Source organism: Neolamprologus brichardi, chromosome 20 (assembly GCF_056152115.1).
Source record: "Neolamprologus brichardi isolate AB-2024 chromosome 20, ASM5615211v1, whole genome shotgun sequence".
Lineage (NCBI taxonomy): Eukaryota > Metazoa > Chordata > Actinopteri > Cichliformes > Cichlidae > Neolamprologus > Neolamprologus brichardi.
In genome coordinates this window covers 10,079,290-10,095,979 of record NC_142123.1, presented here as the reverse complement: position 1 = coordinate 10,095,979, position 16,690 = coordinate 10,079,290, and the positions used below count along the sequence as shown (strand labels likewise).

The 16,690-nt window shown below is 41.2% G+C and overlaps 2 protein-coding genes across 4 annotated transcripts; one reads left to right on the top strand and one right to left on the bottom strand.

Annotated features, from left to right (window-relative positions):
* Positions 1–1,166: 1,166 nt before the first annotated feature.
* Positions 1,167–5,170, top strand: slc25a45 (solute carrier family 25 member 45). The gene is made up of 6 exons (XM_006785356.3): positions 1,167–1,204; positions 1,278–1,321; positions 1,410–1,481; positions 1,592–1,771; positions 4,326–4,560; positions 4,875–5,170. The coding sequence occupies exons 1-6, from the start codon at positions 1,168–1,170 to the stop codon at positions 5,168–5,170; spliced, it is 864 nt and encodes a 287-aa protein (XP_006785419.2). The 5' UTR covers position 1,167.
* A 1,194-nt stretch (positions 5,171–6,364) lies between these two features.
* On the bottom strand, positions 6,365–14,048 carry LOC102777338 (solute carrier family 35 member E2A). 3 transcript variants are annotated; one of them, XM_087833944.1, is made up of 9 exons: positions 13,971–14,048; positions 12,685–13,160; positions 10,917–11,052; positions 10,615–10,742; positions 10,312–10,432; positions 10,179–10,232; positions 9,815–9,887; positions 9,566–9,711; positions 6,365–8,539 (listed from the first exon to the last, which is right to left on the bottom strand). In XM_087833944.1, exons 2-9 carry the CDS (start codon positions 12,950–12,952, stop codon positions 8,311–8,313), a joined length of 1,155 nt encoding a protein of 384 aa, XP_087690070.1. In that variant the 5' UTR covers positions 12,953–13,160; positions 13,971–14,048; the 3' UTR covers positions 6,365–8,310. The 3 variants fall into 3 exon arrangements, with proteins under 3 accessions (XP_087690070.1, XP_087690071.1, XP_087690072.1); XM_087833945.1 differs by lacking the exon at positions 13,971–14,048 and adding an exon at positions 13,735–13,964; XM_087833946.1 differs by lacking the exon at positions 13,971–14,048 and adding an exon at positions 13,463–13,715.
* Positions 14,049–16,690: the final 2,642 nt, after the last annotated feature.

Sequence of the window (16,690 nt, the reverse complement as noted above, 5' to 3'; positions counted from 1 at the left end):
GAGGGACGGGGATAAAGGGCAAAAAACAAAAACCAACAAAATAAGCAGACAAAAATACATATATCACCTGTTGAGAAAGAAAAAAGAAAACAAGCATTTAACAAGGGATAAACAACATCATGATGATCTATGGGAATATAACAGTAAATACTAAGTGTTAAACATTATTGTGCAGCACGTAATATCGACAGCGCAGTGTGCTTTAAGGTAGGAGCCAAAAAGGGTGTAGTTTGTGTGTGTGAGCACCCGTGTGTACACCTGTGAGCATGAACGCGCTTGTATTAAAAGGTTCCTTCATGTAATGATCTGCTAGAGGGTGTCCACCAGGGCGTGAAGCAGGTATGAAGGAGATCAAAACTCCAGACATCCAGAGGCCCTCAGAACACAAGAGACCAAGGAAGACCAACAGAGGGGTAGTCCTCTTCACTCTCTGTTGCACATTTAAAGCGATCTTGGGAAGCGGCCAAATCCTCATGTGACACAAGTGGGCTTTTATGTCTATGGACTTGAGATTCTCTGACCGCAGAGCGAAGAATGACATGAGTTGTGACCAAATTTATTCGTAGGATGTTACAGCTCTAAAGGTAGGCAAGGTGCTGTTATTTTATTTTATTTTTTCTAGAACTGGATATTAAAAAACACCATGCAAAAGAAGAAGAAAAAAGAACTGGAAAGCAAACTGTCCTCCTGAACACGCTATTGTATTTTAACCAATCCACAAAGATTAAACGTGGCTAAATTATAAGGTTTGGTTACCATTTATTGTTTTGGCAACCCTCAAAACCATCTTTTATGTTCATTCACTGAAGCATAATAAAAGTTTTTGTTTATCAGATTATCGGAAATACCAATAGATTGTGAGGAATGTGTGTGAAATGCCATACTGCCTTAACTCAGGCCAGAATCCATATGTTTGTGCTCTCAATCACTCCTGAAAATTCCTTTTTCTGAGCCATGAAAAAATTTGTTGTGGGATTTTCACCTTGGACTTTGATTTTGATACAACACCCATAGAGTACCATTTCCAAAACAAGTCACACATTAACCCCCTTGACTGTCAGACCAATCGGTTTCAGTTATGACAGCTGTAAAGCTGCATCTTTAGGTTTTATCTTTATGAGTTTTGAAACACTGTGGTTTTCTTGCAGATTTGAAACTGTAAAAGTCATGCCTCTCTTGGAATTTGTAGCTGGGAGCATTTCAGGTAGGAAAATCCTGTTTTTAAGAGAACAGCAGCTGATTGTGGAGAAATAAAATGTTGTTGTTGGTTGTTGTAGGTGCACTGGGACTTGCAGTAGGACATCCGTTAGACACTGTGAAGGTTGCATGACACTTTGAAACCAATAAATATGACTTAATGCACAAATTGTTTCTTATTTTTTATTTTACATCTCTTCTTACATTTGTAGGTACGTCTCCAAGCCCAGTCTGTGTATAAAGGGATATTTCACTGTGTGATTAAAACATACTCTCATGAAGGGGTGGGTACCACATTTTTCCTACATTGTTTTGCAAGAAATACTGACGTGAAGTAGTGTAATGCTCCACTGGGATAAGACAGCACTGATCCTTTATGCTTTAATCACATCAGCTCCATGGATTCTTTAAGGGCATGGCATTTCCTGTGCTGACCACTGGCATCTCCAACTCCATTGTCTTTGGCTGTTACAGTAATGCTTTAGGTTACCTCACTAAGTCTCAGCGCAGTCGAGGCAAACCGGCCTCTGCTGCACAGGTCTTCACTGCTGGCTGCTTCTCAGGCCTGGTGCAGGTAAGATCACCTGATGTTCTATGGTTGCACATGTCACTGCCGTGCAACTGTGTATGCACAAAGCTTCATCTGTTAGAGCTGCGGGAGACCACACACGTTGCAAAAATCACTGCTCACACCAACATTCTAGCTGCAAGCCACGAGATACAAACATACCTACAGAAGAATCTCGACCAAGTCCGTTTGAAGTACTTTATCAGCCATCACTGCATCAGTGTGACTGCATTAGGACAGGCTTTGGCAGTGTGATAGCACTGCAGTTATGTAAGATATCCTATCTGTTCAAAGTATTGGATCACCTTGACGTTACACCTATAGCAGCTGTTGAGCCACAGAAACCAAGGCCACGAAGCTTCCATACACAGTTTTTTGTGCTGATGTTAAAGCCAGTGAGGTTTGGAGCGCTGCTGTTATTGAGTCAGAGTGTGGCAACTTCTACACACTCTTTCCTAAATGCTTCCACTCTGGATTAATAACACTTACAGCTGATCGTGGAACAGACTTGTTGCAGTGGTGGCATCCTCTACAGTACCGTGCACAAATTCAGAGGGACTGAAATCAACTGGAATGTAACCATTTAAAGTTGCGGCATATAGTCATAAAACCGTGCATGTAGGTTAGAACAAAAACAGTCAGCTATGCATCTGAAGAAGGGAAGTAGTAATAAACTAATAAAAGTACATTTTGAGGAAATATTGTGGAAATACAATTTTTGACATATCAGGACATTTAAAAAAATATTTTCATTAGCAAGTCTTAAAATGAGTTAAATAGCACTTCAGAACAACAACACATGACATATTACACTGTGTCATCATTTATTCAACAGAAATTCAACAGAGGGGAAAACAGCAGTGTTAGGTGGTGTAATTCTGCAGAGAACAAAAGAAAAAACAAACAAATAGACAAAAAACTGCATTAAAGCTGGTGCTCTTGCCAAAGTAAATGCTGAAACAGCAGGATTATCACTGCTTTCACAGAAATTCAAGTTTTGTTCATGCAATGTTACATCTGACCACAAGGGGGCCTCCGAGTGTTCACTGACTGCAGCTCAGAATCAGAAAAGAGATTTAGGGAAATTAAAAACCAGCTCATGTTTCATAACTGAGATTTATTTACTCTGCAGACCATGACTGGGCTTTACGCTACTTTAATCTTCTCCTCTAAAAAAAAACCTGATGCACCAAGTAATATGGATCTGTTAACAGTACTTCTACTTTAATACAGACTTTCAGCAGTAGTTGTGTATTTTATGTTGCACCAGCCACACTGGCCTATTTTATTTCCAGGGATATAAAAACATTAAAAACCATTAAGAAGTTGTTTTTGTTTGTTTGTTTTTGGTGGACTGAATCTTTGAGGCAATCAGGACCAATCAGATGAAAGGAAGAAAAATAGGGTCAAAATTCGTACTTGTAACTTGCAGGGTTTTTTTTTGGCTAAGTCCACACACAAATCTTTTTTACACATACAAATCTTTTTTACACATACAATTCTTTTTTACGCACATACAAATCTTTTTTACACATACAAATCTTTTTTACACATACAAATCTTTTTTACACACACAAATTCTTTTTACACATACAAATCTTTTTTACACATACAAATCTTTTTTACACATACAATTCTTTTTTACGCACACACAAATTCTTTTTACACATACAAATCTTTTTTACACATACAAATCTTTTTTACACATACAAATCTTTTTTACGCACACACAAATTCTTTTTACACATACAAATCTTTTTTACGCACACACAAATTCTTTTTACACATACAAATCTTTTTTACGCACACACAAATTCTTTTTACACATACAAATCTTTTTTACACATACAAATCTTTTTTACACATACAAATCTTTTTTACACACACAAATTCTTTTTACACATACAAATCTTTTTTACGCACACACAAATTCTTTTTACACATACAAATCTTTTTTACGCACACACAAATTCTTTTTACACATACAAATCTTTTTTACGCACACACAAATTCTTTTTACACATACAAATCTTTTTTACACATACAAATCTTTTTTACACATACAATTCTTTTTTACGCACACACAAATTCTTTTTACACATACAAATCTTTTTTACACATACAAATCTTTTTTACGCACACACAAATTCTTTTTACACATACAAATCTTTTTTACACATACAAATCTTTTTTACACATACAAATCTTTTTTACGCACACACAAATTCTTTTTACACATACAAATCTTTTTTACGCACACACAAATTCTTTTTACACATACAAATCTTTTTTACACATACAAATCTTTTTTACACATACAAATCTTTTTTACACATACAAATCTTTTTTACACACACAAATTCTTTTTACACATACAAATCTTTTTTACGCACACACAAATTCTTTTTACACATACAAATCTTTTTTACGCACACACAAATTCTTTTTACACATACAAATCTTTTTTACACATACACAAATTTTTTTTACACATACAAATCCTGATTTACAAGTACAAAATATTTATGACCACATTTTGAGCCCATAAATCTGTTTTCAGGTGTCGGTTTGTGCACCCATTGACCTGGTCAAGGTGCGTCTTCAGGGTCAATCGACGTCAACACGATATCGCGGACCCGTGCACTGCGTCGCTGTCATCGTGAGGGAGGAGGGGCTCAGGGGTCTGTACAGAGGAGGCCTGGCCCTCACTCTGAGGGACGTCCCCTGCTATGGGCTCTACTTCTTACCTTACGAGGTCACTCGTAAGGCTCTCACTCAAGATGGCAAAGAGCCAGGTCAGAGAGTAACTTACAAAGTCACAATCATAACATAATACTGGATATCATAGTGGGATAGTTTCTTGTATTCTGACAGATTTTAAAAGGACTTCATCTCACAAAAGCTGCTCACCTGGAATTAGTCATTTAAATCTTTAAGGCTTTCAGTTTGTTGCGCATGAATCCAATTTTACTATATCAACCTCATATTTGGCTCTACGAGAGAGTCTGCTTTGAAAAGCGTTGGCACATTTTTTGGCAAATAGTTTAATGAAAACAATTTGTTTAGAAAACTCCTCAGTATTGTCTTAGTTCTGCCTCTCTGTCCTCAGGCACCTTTGCGATATTGATGGCAGGTGGATTCGCAGGTGTGGTGACCTGGTCCTTCGCCACGCCCATGGACGTCGTGAAAGCTCGGCTCCAGATGTCGGGGGCCGGCGGGCGGGAGTACAGCGGCGTCCTGCACTGCATGAGAGTGAGCGTGAGGGAAGAAGGAGTGAGGGTGTTTTTCAAAGGCCTCCTGCTGAACAGCCTGAGAGCATTTCCGGTCAACGCTGTCACATTCCTCAGCTACGAGAGCCTGATGAAGATTTTCTATCCACCACCAGCCAGTCACTCTTCACAGTAAAGGGATGGAGACACTGACTTCAAGGATAAAATATCTTTGAGACTATTTCAGTATAAAGAATGTTCTCAGTTACTAAATGCTGTTTTTAAACTGCCTGTAGAAGAAGTCAAAGCATCAGAAACCTGGGAACACTTTAAATTCAACCTACTGGTTAGGAAAGATTAGCTGCTGCCAGTGAGCCTCCTGCTACACGAGTATACACACTTTAGATCAAAACTGCTACAGTCAACATTTCTGCATTAACAGCATATCACAATAAAAGCGATGACTTGAAATGACTCCATAAAAAAAGACCTTTTGAGTTTGTTTTTTCGGTGAGTGACAGATGTTGTATAAAAACGTTGAGTCCACAAGTACAGTGCCGTTTGCTTCAAGGATTGGCCCGAGAGCAGAAAAGGCAATGGCAAGAAAAGTAAATATTGGCGAGGAAAGATTTCATTATTACTTTAGGAGACGATGCTTTAGTGCTCTGTCAACATATTTCTCGGTGTTAAAATAACTCTTTCAAGAAGAAATCTTGTGCACACGTGCAAAAAGTGGATATACGACATGTACACTTTACATACCGGATTGGGCAACGTGCTGGAAACTCTAATGGATTTTGCTCCAGATTGATGTGATAGCATCACGCACCTGCACATCCCTGATTTCAATCTCCCGTTTCCCCACATCTCAAAGATGCTCTGTTGGATTGAGATCTGGTAACTATGGAGACCATTTAAGTGCAGTGAACTCATCATCGTGTTTAAGAAACCAGTTTGAGACTGTAATATTACTTTATCCTGCTGGAAGCAACCATCAAAAGAAGGGTACGCTGTGGTCATAAAGGGATGGACATGATCAGCAATACTCAAGCTTCTGTGTCCATGCCTAATTCTGGATCTGTCATCCGAATGTTCCAGTTTTCTAACGTCCAGATTTGGTGAGCAAGTGCAAATTGTAGCCAGGAGTGGCCCCAACTATGGTCTTCTGCTTCTGTAGCCCATCTACTTCAACGTTAGACCTGTTGTGCATTCAAAGATGCTCTTCTGCATACATTGGTTTTAAATTATTAGAGTTACTGCAGCCTGCCTATCCACTCAAAGGAGTTGGGCGTTCCTAATAAAGTGGCTGGTGAGTGCATTACCATAATCAGGATACGTGTACACTGTGTGTAAATTAACAGCACATGATACTATTAAACACGCGGCATAGTGAAAGAAAATACTTTAATCTTCTGCACAGTGTCCATCAAACATTTTTACATCCTCTGGAAAAAAATTTACACCTTTGATTTACACAGTTCCAAACACAGCTCGTCATTACCTCAACACTTTGAACCTGGTCAACAGACTGAAAAAAAAAAGCATCTGCATGTTGAAAATTGCCTCCTGAAGTAGCATTTCAAAGACTCAAAGTGGAAGGTTAGTACAAAAAGATCAATTCTTAACGTCTGAATGTTCAATCAGAGCCCACACGGGAGAAAAAAAATTTTTTCAATGTAAAGACAAAAAGTTCAAGTCAGTTAGCTCTTGTGGTTAAACTGTGGCCACAAACATGTAAGAGAAGAAGAAAAGCTGCTTCTCGAGGCACAGCAAAAACGGTCAAACTTAAAATGAATAAGACAGACATGTCCTGGGTACGGTCAGAACGACTTTCTACATACGGGTGGAGGAACTTCCACTTTCAGGTCGGATGCTGAAATTAGAAGCAGCGAGGACAGAAGGGGGAACTTAGATTGTGTAAATTTTCAGTGACAAGCACAGGATGACTTTTGTTTTTACTGCAACTTGGGTTTTATTTTTATCGTTTGTGTTTTTTTTTAAATGCAAAATGTGGAGTAAGTTCTACAGGAAAAGATCCACAAAGAAAAACAAAACGCCTGGAAAGCATCAGCTGTTTTCCACATATGGTAAATAATTCCTTTAGTTTGAGGAACAATCAAAAGTGAGCATTTACAAGTTTCTGTCACCACATAAGAGAACCGAGTGTTTACAACTGCAGCAAGCAGAGCTGAACCAAGAAGTTTGCCATGTTTACGGCAGATGATTAGCAGACACACACAAAATATGGTGCCCACTAAAGAGGTTCTGGAAAACTACCGCAGCTGTGGTTCTTTTATTAAGTAGTGTTTCCTTTATTTCAGTTTAAAATTCATTTCTGTTTAACAAATCACCAAAAATAACAAGAAGATGCATAAACATCTGTTAACCAAGTCATCGAGGAACATAGTTACACTCACAGTAACGCCTCAAGTGCTGATTTTACAGTTTATTTTAAAAAAATTAATGAAAATACCGCTGGCGCTCTGCTGGACACAAAGCTTCATGGCCACTGGCAAGAACTACAGAAATAAAACCCAAGTTGTAATAAACTGTTTTTAAAAAAGATTATAAATGTATAAAAACAGCCGCTTGTCCATTTATTCCTTCTTTCACTCCTCTTTTCCTGATTAGATTAACAGGGCTGCCATCCCAGCGTGGATCAGTGGTCATGTCAGCTTTATGTGTACACACAAAAAAAAAGTGAAAAAAGTGAAAAAAGCTATAACGTTATAGAGGATGAGCATTCTCAGAATGCAATAATGTGGCATCCAAGTGTTTTACACATGGATTACTAACGTGTAAAGCAGTCTTAAGCTTTGGCTGGACAAGCCTCAAAAAAGGCCTCCTACCTCGGGCACTGGAGCCCTTCATACATCCTACACTCAGACGCTATTAAGATACATTTTACACTGGATTATACAATGAAGATTAACATCACTACAAAATTTTAAATCTTACAGCGTCCGAGCTTTGCAGTTCCCATGCGTTTAGTAGCTGCTATACCACAGATGAGAGATAAACTAGCCTGTAATGGAATGCAAATGTAGGAAAAACACCCTGAGCTTCCTTTTACTGACCAATAAAAGACAAAGAAAGGATCAAAAAGGCTTAAAGTGGTCATCCGGTCAGGTACAAAGAAATACTGGTGAGAATGTTCCACAGGATGACTGATGGCTGACAGCTCGGTCACACACCCACAGCTCATCAAGCCATCAAATGGTTTACTTTAACAGTGACACTGAAGGAACCCTGAAAGACAGAAGCTCTTGAAACGGAGTGAACTGTTGATGCTTCCAGTTCATTTCAAGCAGCACTGCAGCTTTAAGAGCGGGCTACTCAGTGAGACTGAGAGGCTTTGAAGTCCTGGTCGTGGAGAAGGGGTTTGTGGTTCTGCTCAGCAGCCATGGCCTGTAAGGTTGCTCTTTGGAACTGCCTGGCTTTGTTGTACAAGAAGACCCCGATGAACACGAGGACGGTCCCGGTGGCGCTGAGGATGGTTACCTGGTTGCTGAACACAATGATGCTCAGCCACACAGACAGGGCGTGCTTAACAGTACTGGCAACACTGAGGAAGAATGAGGATGATTATTACTGGGGTTAACAACAAATTCATCCAGTTTAAACTTCTTAATATGACTTTTATATGTTCATCCTTAGGATCTGCATATAAATGTTAGAACGGTGAATTCTCAGATTAAACAGTCTCCAATCTTAATTTCAGCGTACATATAAGTTATCCTCATGACATGTCAGATTGCTTTAAAAGCTCCTTCTCTCATTTTTTTTTCTTCTTTCGGCTCTTGATGTCAAAGAAAGGAGCGATCCCTAACATGTTCTCCAAGCCTCACCAAACTGCCGTCAGTGGGGCACAACCAATCAAAAGAAAAGGGCTAAATCAGTTGACGCCTTAGAGAGATGGAAATAAATACCTGCACAAAGGCCCGCTGTGAACAGTGAAGCATATCCAAATTAATCAACTCAAGCCCAAGGAAAAATATATGGAGCTGGAAATGGGTATAGTAGGCCCACTTTAATAACTTCCAGCTACAGAATCTAAAAGGTCTAAATTGGGAAGTGTTGTGTGCACGAGCTCCTTAAGAGCATTCCCATGCTGGGCACGCTCCGCCTCAGCATCTCTGCTGCTGTCTCTTGTGTTCTTGTGCAGAGCACGGTAAAGTTTAAGCATTTTGTGGTTTCACTGAAGCTATTTTGGAATCTGCGGCACACATCCCATCTGTCAGGTGGGATAGGGAGCCAAACACGCTGGACTTTGTAGATTCAGATACGCTCACTAATGGATTGGTTTGTCTATTGTAAACAGACAGCACTGAGGTGCAAATCGATGCTGTACAGTGTGCAGTCAAAGTCAGCAGAAGTTATTATAGCAGAGAACAGACTTTAGTCAGTGCCGGTGAGATGATAAGATAAGATGATACTGGTGTGACTTGAAAATCTGCAGACGCAACAAGTGGTTATCTACTACGCTAAGCATGGGCGGTTCAAAACATCAATTAATTAACTGTAGCAGGAACTATGGCCTCCAAGAAACTCATGGCATGCAGGATAAAGTGCTTCTGACTTTGTGTCCTACCTGAAAGTAACAGGAGAAATCCTTCCCATGAGCGCATAGGCAGTGACGCTCTGCAGGTGGAACAGGCAACCATCGAAAAGCAGCAACAGGATGATGTCCTGACTAAAGATCAAGCTCTGTCCGCTCTTCCCAACCGTTGGGATGTCCTGGAAATTAAACAGAAAACCATCAAGAACGTTACCCGCTTGTTTTCTTAAGTATTGTAGTGCCTAACAAGTCTGGAAATTAAGAACTTCTGTTTTGCCTCACCAAAAGAAACAGCCAGGCAGGTATGAGCATGATGACTGCTGCCGCACTGGTGTAGAACTGCAGCTCGGGAGGGCTGAAATAAGACAACCAAGTTAAAAAAAGAAAGAGCTGTGTGTTCACCCCATCAGCCTTTTACAGCTTAGAGTCAAAAAGCTGCATTAAATGATTTCACTGAAGTCTTCTAAAGGGTTTAATTATCCATTTTGCACTTGTTTTTCTTCAGTTATGATCATGTACAATGTGCCCTGTTATTATCTAGCTGTTTGTCTCTATTTGTATATATGCTTTTTGTACGCAGGTCTCTCTTGAAAGACAGACCTCGCTCTCAGTGAGACTACCTGTTTAAATTAAAGCCTGATTTTACCTGAATTTGTACGTGTCTCCACTTAGCAGTTTTTTGGAGAATACATTCTGTAAGCTGAGATCAGAGAGACAAGAGTTAGGGCAAAGTAGGGAATACACCGCTGGTGGAAAAGCTGTGCTGTGTGCTGCAGTACCAGTCCATGATGTTGGTGGAGAGAGCAGCGGAGAAGCCGAGCATGTTGAAGCTGATCTCGGTGGCTGTGCAGAGGCCCAGGCCGGCCATGACTGGGAACAGGGACAGATTCACCCACAGCCCTGCACACAAAAGGGATAGGTGAAATGAATCACCGTGTTTATCTAAACTAAACCAGCAACCAGAGCTGCAGCTGCCTAACTGGTCTGACTACACCCAGGCACGCCAACACCAATAAGGCGTTCACCGTTCCTTCGCACATGAAAGACACGCCCTGAAGCCAGCACAGCAACGTGAACTTTACCCGTGTACTCCCCGAGGATCAGTCTTGACATGATGACTGTGAAAATGGGCGCCGAGCTCTTCACTGTTTCAGCGAATGACACGGCAACATTCTTCAGGCTCACCAAGCCCAGAACCACCGTGGTGAACCTGCAAGTGGAGACAATGATGGCGTCTGTGCTGAACTTGCAACAACAGTCAAGAGTAATTTCTTATCAAGCTGCAATTATAAAAAACAAAATTCTCAGTGAGATCTGTTTTCCTTTCAAATGCATGCATTCGATCTGTTAATCTGCATATTTACAGGATAGCAAACAAACTCACCTCATAAGTCCGACAAACAGCATAATCATGATGAAGTTGGAGGGGTACTCGTTTCTGGACTTGTGCTGGTACAGACAGCAGGGGACAAACATCTTTAAGCAGCCTATGACAGTGGTGGAGAGCATCTGAACAGCACCTAGCAAGAAAATGGCAGTTAAAAAACACACAAAAAAAACGAAGGCAGACATTAATTTTCATGTGGGACAAAACACTTCAAAATACTGCCGTAATGAATATGTTTCCTGTCTGACTATGATCAGACATTCATGCCAAAAATGCTGACATCAGACTGATGTGGGATAAACAGTTGTCTATTTAAACTAAACTTCAGATCACCGGATCATTTGTGTCACTGCAATTTCACTTCTGTCATCTTGTCACACTACCTTTCACTTGGCTGTGCTGTTCTGCATGTTGCTTTAGCATGTTGTATCGACCTGTATAACAGCTCAGGTGCGGTTCATAGTTGAACAAACAAAAATGGTATGCACATTAACATACAGTTGGCACACACAGGCAGGAGCGGTTTTTGATACGGGCGGTTGCCCGGGGTGGCATCACGGGCATTGGCAAAAAATAAATAAATAAAAAAAATTGCTCGTACTCATGCTGCCCCGACATCATGCCAGCGCATATTGGGAATGGCATAGGCACCGATCGGTTTTCTACCGCCCATTTGCTGGGAGTAAGGGCGCCCTCCGTTTGCGAGGTGCGCCTGCTGCTTGCGGCACAGGGAGGAGAGGGCGGGGCGGCGGGGGATTCTCTGACTGGGTGGAGCAGCATCTAATAACCAGCTCGCAAAATAACACAAAATAAAAACAAACCAACAAACACGAAAACACCAGACATCATGATACAGACTTATAATTTGCACCGATGTTTTTTCGAAATTCTATACGCGAAAAGTGAGCGCGAGAGCCCTCGGTGCGCTGGCTCGCTGCTGAAATCAAAGTAAACTTTATTGTCATCTCCGCCACAGACAGTACAGTAAATAGAGAGACGATACGACGAGGCTCAAGTTACAGCAGTGCAAGTAAACAAACAATAAATATAAGAAGAGTAAGAAAATAAATATACACTTTAGGACTCGGGGTAAAGGGATCAATAACAATTTAACATTTATAATTTAGAGTTTGATGATTTAAAGTCTCACACACAACCCGTCGAAAGGGGAGGGGCCCGGCTGCTTCCAAATAGAGCACATTTCATTCATAATGTTGTAAATCCAAGTCCATCATGTATTCATGATTTGAATCCTGGGTTGTGTGAAATCCCAGAAATAAACCCTAGACAAAGCGAATCTGTGAACTAAGGTGTAGGTTAGGTTATTAGGTTATGTTGTGGTGATCCTCGGGTTGGGGGATGGGTGTTCATACTGGAGTGCAAAATTAAAACCAAGATGGACAAGAAAAGTTCAAAGCCAGGGGTGGGGTAGGGGTGAGGGGGACGCCAGAGGGAGTGCTCGCCCAGGGCGCCAAACAGGCTAGGACCGCCACTGCACACAGGTCCTCATTACTGGTAAATTAAAATCTCCTTGAAAGCACCAAACCACCTACCCACAGCTGCACTAGTAGTTTTACAATCTAAAACAATAAGTATTGTCTCAGCAAGCCGTTCTTGAGTTTTATGTGAAAGTTGCCCTTCATCAATCTGAATCACAATGGCTTTTCATTAATCTTAAGATTCATGACTGAGTTGCATGTTTCTTATCTTGTGATTATTGCAGTTAATCAGTTATAAGCAGCAGAATGATTTTACTACTTCTTACCGAGCATGCTGGGCTCTCCTTCCAGCAGCGACAGTATATATTTGTTCAGAAACAAGGTGCAGAAGCTGAAGAAGTACCAGAGACCCAGATAGGTCATGGAGCGCCAGTTGGACACCCCGGACTCTGCCTCGATCACCGTAGTCTCCGTTACCGTGATCTTCAGCACCTGCTCCCCCGGGAGGCTCTCACTGCGGGTCAGCACCACTCGCTCCTGGCGGCTACGTAACGGCGACAAGAGGCACCAGAGTGGCTGCTTGCTGCCCGGCATTATTCCTGCTGCCAGAGGGCCCCCCGCGGGCCCCACCAAAAGGGGGACTCTTAATGTGGCTCAGTTTTTTAGGGTTTGTTTGCTTGTTTGTTTTTTGGTTCTTAGTCCATCCTCTGAAAGGTCCAGCAAACTACCTCTCAGTCTTGCTGTGACTATTGGAAATCACTTCCTGTTTTGGTGTTTCCTTACTAGTCCTCTGCTGCAGATACTGGGGGACAAAAAGGAAAGATCACAGGGAAGGGAAAACATCTTTAAATAAATCACCCTGCTCTGTAATGCTGTGCCCTACTTTAAAAACCAAACAAAGCACATTTATCCCACACTGCTCCAATAGTTTACATAGAAACACAAGTGCACAGTGAAATTACTTCATAAACTGTTCAACACGGTAAGCTGTGTTATGTTACATAAAGCCCATTCACTGCATATAACGCGTATCTACTGTATCCTCCGTTGGCGAAAACATGAACATAATCAGCTTGTTATGTTATTAATTTTTGCACGACTAACCTTCAGCGCTAAAGTCCTGCAATTGAAAGGAGCAGCTGTACATGTGGCTAGGACTAGGACTGAGGACAGACGGTGAATGAAACCAGATCAAAGTTCACTTAAACCGATGATAACACTGAGTTACAGCGAGGCTTCAAGGACCGCCAACGACACACAAACAAGGTTGACACGTACAAGGTTGGGGGGGCTACTAGCTTCTTCCCGCAGAAACTCGCAGTGACGAGATAAAACTACTCAAAAATATCACGTCACGAGGAAGACCCAGCTCTTACCTCTCTCTGTAACCTGACTGCCTAGGCTTGTACAGACAAATACTGAGAAGCCAGCGGTTCAGCGAGGCAACGGACTTATCACAGGAGGAAGTTGAGGTTAGCTAGCAGCCGTTGCTGGTTGTTGCTGCTGCACTGAATATAACACGGCGGCGTCACCCACAGAGGACACCGCGCTCTCATCCACACCGGACAACACCCACATCGCAACACCCTTCCCGCTGTTACAGAGAATTTACCTTTGTTTCTAGGTTACGTACAGCTGTGCACCTGGCTTCGAAACATGGTTGCGAACAATGCGCATGCGTCAAGTTACATCGAAATAGCCACAGATCGGAAGTTTCAAAATAAAATCTGCAGCGGCGAACGCAGCGGTCTTTCAGAGGGTCATGAGTTCAAGTTTGTCTCATTATAAATATCTCTCTAAACGTCTTTTTCAAACCTATTTATAGTCTTTAAGAAATCCTGGGTTTTTCTGGAGAAAAATTAATTAATTAATTAAATCGTGCATTTAATTTCATACTGCCATTAGCGTGTTTCCGGTGGGGCTCACGTCAAACTTGACACTTATCAAAAAATTATACATTCTCTAAGCTTTCCGTCGGCACAAGAGAAATGACTTCTGCAACAGCACACGTGGTGAAGTTTGTAAAATGTTGAGAACAACATATTTTTTAATTTTCTGATTTCATTGGTGACGATTAATACAGACGTATTAATAACCAAATAAACAATAAACAAATAATGCCTAGCACTGTTACCAAGATGGCTCAGGATGGACAATAAAGACAGAGAAATCGGCATATTTAGAAATAAACAGTGTGTAGGAAACAAATGTGTGGTGTCAACATAAAGAAATTTCCATATAAAGAGGTAAAATATCAAGTCACATTTGACCCCTGACCTCTCATTCAAGCTCAAATAAGGTCAAACTTTCATAAAATGCCTTTTATCTTTAAAACTGTACTTGAAATTCTGCTGCCTTTGATTTTAATGACAACATTATATTTGGCATCCAAATATCATGTTACATTTGACCACTCACTTTTATATTACACATCTGCCTTTCTTTCAAGTTCAACCCAAAGTGTGTTTTACCTTTGAAGGAATTATTACCAAGAAAAAGAATGAGCTGCCCAGTTAGTTAAAAATATACTGTAGTATAACATTACACAATAAGATATTTATTTCCATTTATTTACAAATCAATATCTATAGCCCATTACCTGCTCCTCCATAATGTCTGTAATTAAAGTAAACATCTGACATGCTACTATAAAGTAAATACTGCACAGAGAGTGAGCTCCATTAGCGGATGTTTGTGCTCTCAAAGTGCTTTTTGTCATGAATTGATTCTTATATATGGTGTTTACAGCTTTAATATCAGACCTGGAGATGACTTCAACTACTTATTTAATGGATATCAGCATATCACATAAGTAGATTTATATTTTAACACACGTGGCTGTGGTAAGATCAGTAGTACTCTAGCCCAGTGGCATGTGTAGTTTTCATAGTTTTGGTGGTTTTGGTGGTTTTTAGCTTAGAACTGAATGAGCTGATGGGTTGGAGCTGACAAACAGGATATGGTATCCAACATGAAACCGTGAACCCCACCTTGTTCATTCAAACAGTCTAAGTTGTTGGTGATGTAAAAGTGAGGGAAATCTTTTCTTGCACACACTAGGCCACTCCAGTGAATCATGAGTTAGAGGTCGTAGTCTCTTGCTGGATGTGCTTACCAGTTCATCATTACTTTAAGAACTGACGATCAGTCAGTCCAGAAAATTACTAAAACTTTGAATGTGTCCCCAAGTGCAGTCACAAAAACCATCAAGCTCTACAATGAAACTGGGTCACATGAGGACCACCCCAGGAAAGGAAGACCAAGAGTCACCTCCGCTGCTGAGGATAAATTCATCTGAGTCACCAGCCTTAGAAAAATCGCATGTTAACAGCACCTCAGATTTAGAGCCCAGATAAATGCCACACAGAGTCAGAGTAGAGACACATCTCTACATCCACTGTTCAGAGGAGACTGCATGAATCAGGCCTTTATGGTCAAATAGCTGCTAAGAAACTACTACTAATTCCCTTTCATGCTCCTGCACTAATTGAAGGGTGTTGCTCCCAAAGTGCAAGGCAATATGTCTGTGAAGGTTCTCAGACATTCAGGTCATTGTAGTCTAAGGAGCTTGGAAAGAAAAGTGTCTGGACTTCTTTGAGTTTCCTTGAAGACGTTTCACCTCTCATACGAGAAACATCTTCAGTTCTAAGAGCAATTGATGGAGAGTCCAAGATTTTTAAATCCTATTGGTAGTGTCTCTAAAAAGGTCATGGACCCCTGATTGATCCTATGCCTAATCACATGAGCGAAGGTGTGAAAATGGGTGTGGGTCACAATCAGCCAAGGTTTTGGGTGAAACCTAGCCCCACCCTATGATGTTATTTACTTAGGTCAAATGGCCCAGGTTGTGAGTGGGTGTTAAGGCATCTGGCGAGGGATCTCAAATCTGGATTATAGATGGCAGACAGTTGGTGTCGTAAGCCACCCCCTCTGTTCAAAGATGGTCACTGACAATGGCCATTCACATCTGTGTTCTCTGTCCAAAATGGGAATGTAGCGTTTGACCCGATAAACATACGCTGGGGCGATTATTTTGACAGCAAAACTTTTTATTTAGAGATGTGGGTTTATTCACAGCCACTCCCGCTCTCTGCAGCTGTCACGTCCGCTCCACCTCCGACTGTCACTGTCAACATAAAAAGACACACAATCAATGTCGGAACCCAGCACACCTGTCGACCCCGCCCCTGCGCCGCCCCGGGAGCTCACTGTGTCACCCCTCCTCTGCAGCTGGCCAGAGACCACACCCACGCCACAGGGAACATTGGTATCTTGACTGGGCAAGACTTAGACTAAGTCTTAGAAAACCACTTCTAATGAAAAGCAACAAGC

Excerpts from the sequence above, each read along its gene's own strand:
- slc25a45 (XM_006785356.3), top strand. The coding sequence starts at position 1,168 with ATGCCTCTCTTGGAATTTGTAGCTGGGAGCATTTCAG. Across the intron at positions 1,205-1,277 it reads TGTAGCTGGGAGCATTTCAG|GTGCACTGGGACTTGCAGTA; the intron begins GTAGGAAAATCC and ends TGGTTGTTGTAG. Across the intron at positions 1,482-1,591 it reads AAACATACTCTCATGAAGGG|CTCCATGGATTCTTTAAGGG; the intron begins GTGGGTACCACA and ends TAATCACATCAG.
- LOC102777338 (XM_087833944.1), bottom strand. The coding sequence starts at position 12,952 with ATGCCGGGCAGCAAGCAGCCACTCTGGTGCCTCTTGTCGCCGTTACGT. Across the intron at positions 10,433-10,614 it reads GATCCTCGGGGAGTACACGG|GGCTGTGGGTGAATCTGTCC; the intron begins GTAAAGTTCACG and ends TTTTGTGTGCAG. Across the intron at positions 9,888-10,178 it reads GGAGACACGTACAAATTCAG|CCCTCCCGAGCTGCAGTTCT; the intron begins GTAAAATCAGGC and ends GTCTTATTTCAG.